At 49.5% G+C, this 6,778-nt stretch overlaps 1 protein-coding gene across 1 annotated transcript; it reads left to right on the top strand.

Moving 5' to 3' along the window:
- Positions 1 to 612: 612 nt before the first annotated feature.
- On the top strand, positions 613 to 6,479 carry LOC310751593 (relaxin-3 receptor 2-like). Its single transcript, XM_083590900.1, has one exon. It carries the CDS (start codon positions 4,290 to 4,292, stop codon positions 5,628 to 5,630), a length of 1,341 nt encoding a protein of 446 aa, XP_083447026.1. The 5' UTR covers positions 613 to 4,289; the 3' UTR covers positions 5,631 to 6,479.
- Positions 6,480 to 6,778: the final 299 nt, after the last annotated feature.

Below are 6,778 nucleotides of genomic sequence, written 5' to 3' on the forward strand. Positions count from 1 at the left end.
GGTCAGACCCTGCTTTTCACGGAGCAAGTTCCTCCCGATCGGAGGAGCTCCGCCATTGCCGGAGCCGCCAATGAAGGGTTTGAATTTGGGCCTTCTCCACCCTAGTCCAAAATCCTGCTCAGTTTCACTGTGTGTTGATGTTCTCTACCTGTATTTACAGACCTATTTTCCCACTTCCACACTTCCTATCACTGTCTCAATTTTTCACTCGGTTTCTTAAAAGACAGATGCCAGGCCTGTCAGGGAACCAGGCCTTTAGATGAAAACTCAGCCTGCTAATCCCAAACATGTTCCATCTGCCCATGATCAGAGACACTATTTCCTTTGACTGGTACAATTCCTTCACATTATTATTATTATTATTATTATTATTATTATTATTAATTTATTTAAATCTGTACACCACTGTTCATCTGTAGATCCGTACGGCAGTTCACAGCGTAAAAATACAAGTTCAACATACATAATAAAACAAGAATAAAGCAAACCAATAACGCCCCCTCCCACAGGGCCAAATCCTAGCAGGAATAACAATTTCTGAAGTCAAATCCTGGAAAGTAGAATCTCCAAGTTTCTTTTCCTGAGCTGAGCACCTGAATGGCCAAACCTGTTGGATTTCTGCCTGCTATATTTCTATTACTGTACAGGATAGCTTCCTGTAATAGAAATATAGCAGGCAGAAATCCAACAGGTCTGGCCACTGATTTCTGTGTTTGTTACATTAATTAGTGGCTTCTCTCTCAGAGTGACCCAAAATGACTTACAGCAAAACCAATTAAGAACATCCAATAAAAATATAAAAGCACAGCTAAGTAGATAAATGGATCAGGACTTCCTGATCCCACCCTACTAGAAGAGGCCATGGAATTAAGGGCCAAAAATCTGCTTGAATATAAAAGTCTCTGCCTGGTTCCTAAAAACAGATAAAGGCAATGCCAAGTGTGCCTTCCAGGAGAGAGTATTCCACAAATTGGGGGGGAGGTCACCACTGATAAGACCCTGTCCTCGTGTTGCCACCCTATGGCTCTCTCAAGGAGCGGGCACATGGAGATGATGGTCATAGGATCCAGGTTGGTTCGCATGTGGAGAGGTGGTCCTTGAGATCTTGAGCCACAAAAGGCTTTATAGGTCAAAACCAGTACTTCAAACTGAGCCCAGAAACAAATTCTTAGCCCGTGCACTTGTTCCAGGGCTGATGTTATATGTTCGGACTGCCCTGCTCCAGACAACAATCTGGCAACCGAATGCTGCAGCAGCTGGATTTTCTGAACCGCCTTCAAAGGCAGCCACATATACAAAGCATCACAGTAGTCCAACTTAAGGGTTGTCACCCCCAAGCTACATGCCTGCTCCTTCAGAGAGAGTGCAACACCCACCAAGAGCAGGCCATACCAATTTGTCCGGTCTAGGGAACGACCCACTAAAAGTGCCTCTGTCTTCGCTGAATGGCCTGGGCATAGCAATCCAAAACATCTGGCGGACACCAAACTGGCTAGCCTTGGAATAGCCAATAAGCATAAGGGGGACCAGTGATGACACACACACACACACACACACACACACACACACACCCATTGGACAAACCAGTAAATAATGGGGTGAGTCTTCAGGCCCATTGCCTCCACGAGGGCCTGGGGGAATCCTGAAGTTTCCAGAAGTTTTTAACGCAACACTAAGGGGACAACAACAACTCCTTACCCCCAGAACAATCCAATGAGGACGGAGCACACTCAGTAGCCACAGGCAGGGGGAATGCAAGGGAGAGGGAAGAGCGGAGTCCTCTGATTGGCTGGCTGAGACCTAGCACTCTGGCTAGGAGGAGGATATACTGCAACATTCTGTTGCAGGTTGTAATTGTCTAAAGCAGGGGTTGTCAGCCTGGTCCCTACTGCCCACTAGTGGGCGTTTCAGGATTCTAGGTGGGCGGCAGGGGGTTCTACAGCAGAAGCTGACTCCTCCTTCCATCAAGCACTGGTGGGCGGTAAGGAAATTTTACCATCAAGAAAGATGCATTAGTGGGCGGTAGGTATAAAAAGGTTGACTGCCCCTGGTCTAAAGCTCTGGCAAATTCTGTTCTGAGATCTCAAAAGCCAGCCAGTATGCATCTAAATATATGTGTTAATTTTGCCTTGTGGGGTGAGGCAATGAGCAATGCAGGCAGGGCCGTCTTTACCCGGGGGTGCAAGGGGTGCGGGGCACCCAGGCGCCGAATTCTGGGGGATGCCAGGCGCCCACAGCTGAAGCCGCCTAAGCTCTTAACTATCTACCTGTTATGAAATAATAAATAATTTTGATCAAGCTAGAAAAACAAAATACATATATACATAGGTATTACCGAAATGTATACCTACTGTTTTCCTAAAGGGCTTTTGACTTTGTGCACTCATTTACTAAAGATGCCCCACACCGCGCCAGCGGTGGCGCTTGTCATTCATAACAGCGGTGCTAAATGAACAAATAAAAAAGTTTGGTACTTTTCCCTCCCTTCTTTTGTAAACAAGAGATAAGGCATAAGTGTGGTGTCTGACACAAGCATAATAAAAATTAATTTGGGGGCTAAACTAAATTTGGGGGCGCGGGGCGGATCTTTGCACCCCAGCGGCGCATATGCTAAAGACTCCCCTGAATGCAGGGCACTCTTTCTCCCCACTTAATGACAACTTCATTCAGGCACCCCTTGGAGGCTTGAATGTTATGAAAACGCTTCTCCAATGCATTTTTCAAGCATGCCTTGCTCGTCACCATAGGGACTAGGAACTTGGTTTTCTTTACTTCTTTTTTTTTTAAGCTATTGGGGCTTCTCTGGAAGTCTAACCACATGCTGCAGTTTCAGTTGTGGCATATGCACAGCCCGCCCTCCGAAACAAGCACAAAAGCCATCCAACCATCTCCTCCTGGCTGGAATGCACTGGAGGCGTCTGCGGCAGATTATCTGTCTGGAGCATCACAGCCAGAGGCAATTCTTTCAGCAGAGCTAAATGTCGCAAAGAAAATGGTGAATCAGTTCGCTGCTAACACCCAACTTGGGTGGCTGGAGGAAGCGTTTGCAGGTTCCAAGATGGTGTACATTATTCTCCCCCTCCTCATTTAATCCCCACAACAACCCTGTGAGGTAGGTTAGGCTGAGAGGCAGTGACTGAGCTCAAAGGCACCCAGTGAGCTTCATGATGGCCGAATGAGGATTTGAACTCTGGTCTTTTCTAGGTCCTAGTCCAATACTTTAACCACTATACCACATTTGACGGTGTCTTCAGTGCAGTTCTCATCTCTTCCCTGTATGAGAGGCAACGAAAGCTTCGCCTGACACAATTCCTCCTACTCACAGCTACACAAAAGCCTTGGTAGGCCGACCCAATGACAAGTCTCCTTGTTCCATTAGAATATGCTTTTAGCCACCAGAAACAAAACTCGGCTGAAATTGATTAACGACCACCCCCAGAAGTGGCGAATCTAAGTCAGCTTGTGAATATCTTACATGTGTGAGGGAAACTGAGGCAACTGGCTACTCAGTGGTAGCCCAGAGGCACTCTGCAGAGACTCAGCTAGGCCCATTCTTCTCTCAGGCGATTTTGTTGCAAGCCCCCCAGCATCCAAGCAGGGCTGAGGGATAATGCACCTTTCTCCTTTCTCCTTGGGAAGCGGTCTTTCTGCAAAGCCCCTTCGATAAGAGCAGCAGAGGTTTCCCAGAATGCCTTGCTTCTTGTCCAGGGTCCTGCCAGCCACGTCAGGCCTGACTCAAAGTTCCCTCTGCCTCTGCTGCTGGTTTGCATCACAAAGAAAGCTTGGTGTGCCAGAGAAGATAAATAACCGAGCAAAGAGTTCAAACAACCCCACGTGAAGAGAGGCCAGGACTTTCTACTCCCCGCCCTCCTCCTCCTCCAAGAGAAACCCTGCCCCACCCCATCTAAATGAGGGGCTGTCCACCATCACACAAGGCGTGGTTAGAACATTCTCAGCTCTGCCAATTAATCCTTTTTTCTCATTTCCCCAAGGAAGGAAGGGACAGACACCAGCCTGGACTCGAGAGAGACAGGCATCGATGCCAGTGAAGTCCCCTGTTTTTCAAAGGGGAAGACTGAAGGACCTGGGACCTCAACCGCTTTGCTCTCTTCATCGGCTGAGTCCGGGAGGCTCTGGAAGAATGGACTTTGGGTTCTTCAAGGCTACTTTTCAAGCTTCCCCGCTGTGCAAACCAACCTTCGCAGCCTGGGAGAATTCGACGGCCGGCTCCTCTCTGCTCTGGCTATGCAAACAAGCCATGGCAATCAGTTTTCGGCAGGTTTTGACGGATGACGTTTTCTCCAGCCGTGAGAGAAGCAGCACGTGCCACGCCTGACCGGCGCAAGGGTCCCAGCCACGGCGGCAACGCAGGATTTCAGCCAATCTCAAAGATGCAGGCAAGCGGACTCCGGGAGCCTGAGCGGAACAGCAGCCTCGCGGATCCCAGAATTGGGAACTGGTCGTTGATGGGAGGTTTCGACCTCGTGGGGGATGGCAGTGCCTTGACCTCATCGCCAGACATCTCGTTTGGCCTGCAAATGTTCATCGCTTTCATCTATTCGGTGGTCTGCTCAGTAGGACTCCTGGGGAATGGGCTCGTGATGTACTTGATCTGGACCCACAAGGGCAGGCCCACCCCGGTCATCAACATTTTCGTCTTTGGCTTAGCGGTGGCTGACTTCCAGCTCTCTTTGACCCTTCCCTTCTGGGCCACAGAGATCGCCTTGGACTACAAATGGCCCTTTGGGCAGGCCATGTGCAAAGCTGTCCCCTCCCTCACCACCCTCAGCGTCCATGCTAACGTGTTCTTGCTGACCGCCATGAGTGTCACACGCTACTGGTCCGTGGCTTCGGCCCTCAAGGACGGGTCGAGGATGACCCCCCGCGTGGCTCAGTGCATCACTGTGGCTCTCTGGGCCTTGGCTCTGGTGGCCACCGTGCCCGTACCAATCTACACAAAAGTGGTGGAATACGGCGGCATGAAACTGTGCTTCTACAAGTTCCCCACCACTCGTCTCTTGGGCGTCTACCACCTCCAGAAGGTAGTGTTCACCTTCGTGGTCCCACTGGTGGTCATCTTGACCTCTTACCTCCTCCTCCTGAAGCTCCTCAAGGCCCACCAAGTCCAAGGCAGCAATCCGAACCGGCAGAACCAGGTTGCCACCACCGTCCAGTTGGTGGTCGGATGTTTCTTTGTCTGCTGGCTCCCCAAACAGGCGATCACTCTTTGGGGGGCTCTGGTCCAATTCGAAGTGGTGTCCAGGGGGGATGCCTTTTACTTCCTCCACAATTACATCTTCCCCCTGGCTACCTGCTTGGCTCACAGCAGCAGTTGCCTGAATCCTGTCCTTTACTGCTTGATGCGCCAGGAGTTCCGGGAAGCCACAAAGGAGATCTTCCAGAGGCTGTCTTCTGCGGCTTCTTCCTACCAGTACTTTTCCTCCCGCAAGACTTGGGAGGACGGTGTGTTGGTGGCTCTGCCCCGTACCCCGTCTCGGAACCCCAGCAAGATCTCTCACAGTGAAGAGAAGGAAGACTCTACCCTCTCCACCATCTTGGAGCCGAGAGCCAAGGAGCCAAACGCAGTCACCGAAGTGGAGTTGATCCCTGGGGTAGAAATGCTCATGTGACCCTCTGCAAGTTGGAGGAAACACTTGAATTACTGAAGGACCCCGGGGCAAAGATTCCTGGATGCCGAGGAAAACCGGTTCGTGATCATTTTCTGACCTGACAGAAAAGTTTTGTTATCATAGAACTAGAGGGGGCTTCTTTGAGCTGGGGGTCTCCAGAACTGACCCCCCCAAAGGATCTGTGGCCAGTGCTCAGCCTTGGCACCTATGACGCCATAACAGAGCTCCCTTGACCATATGCAGAGGGCGTTTCTTGCTACTATGCATCTGTGGTTAAAAGAAAGGACTTCTATGATAGTTAGGCAGGATTGAGCCCCTGCACCTACCTGCTTAGAACTAATCATGAGAAATGGAGGTCAGAAAGATACCTTGAGATCCCCCCCCCCCAGGGTCATCAACTATGGCCAGATTAGTTATGTCAAATTCCTCATTCTGTAGCATTTCACGCCAGAAATTGGCCAAAGAGATTCTTATGAGTTTGCAAGGGGAGGAAGTAAGCTGAATGTCAGAGATCCTTCTAACCCCTGTTAAAATATAAGCCAGGCTAGTTTTCTGTGATGAGTTGATAGCCTGGGTGATGGGCCATTTAGAGAAACAAAGGGTGTCTGCGTGAGACAGCAGCTTGGAAATTGTTAGGCCAAAGCCTGAGTTTAGAGTTGAGTTGCAGTGATGTGACCTAAAAGGAAAGCAGCAAGATGGAGTCAAAGAAATGTTTGAGTGCAATGTTTGATTTCTGTATGAAGCCAAGGTTGCGGCTATGGAAGAAAGAAGACCCTTTTCGGGTCTTGTGATCCCCTCCATCTAGGCTCAGGCTGTATATGTGTAAATAAACCATATATTCTAAAGACACCACAGTCTCTTCTGTGCCTCATTTCCAAAGGAAACACAAAACCTGGAATGCCTGGAATCTCTCACTGCTCAGAAATTGGGGTGATGGGCAACAATATTATAATACTTCCCACCATGGGCAGTAAAACTGGATGTGGGGAATCTGTGAACAGAGGTCCTGACTTTTAAAATTATTGTCATTTCAAGCCAGACGGGGCCTGAGGAGTGGCAGCCGGGAGGGGGCTGTTTAACCCTTTCCACTGCACCATTTCCCTGATCTAAATGGCACCTGACACTCCTGTGGAGCTGTGGAGAGAAAA

This window comes from Podarcis filfolensis (genome assembly GCF_964270895.1).
Source record: "Podarcis filfolensis genome assembly, chromosome: 16".
Lineage (NCBI taxonomy): Eukaryota > Metazoa > Chordata > Lepidosauria > Squamata > Lacertidae > Podarcis > Podarcis filfolensis.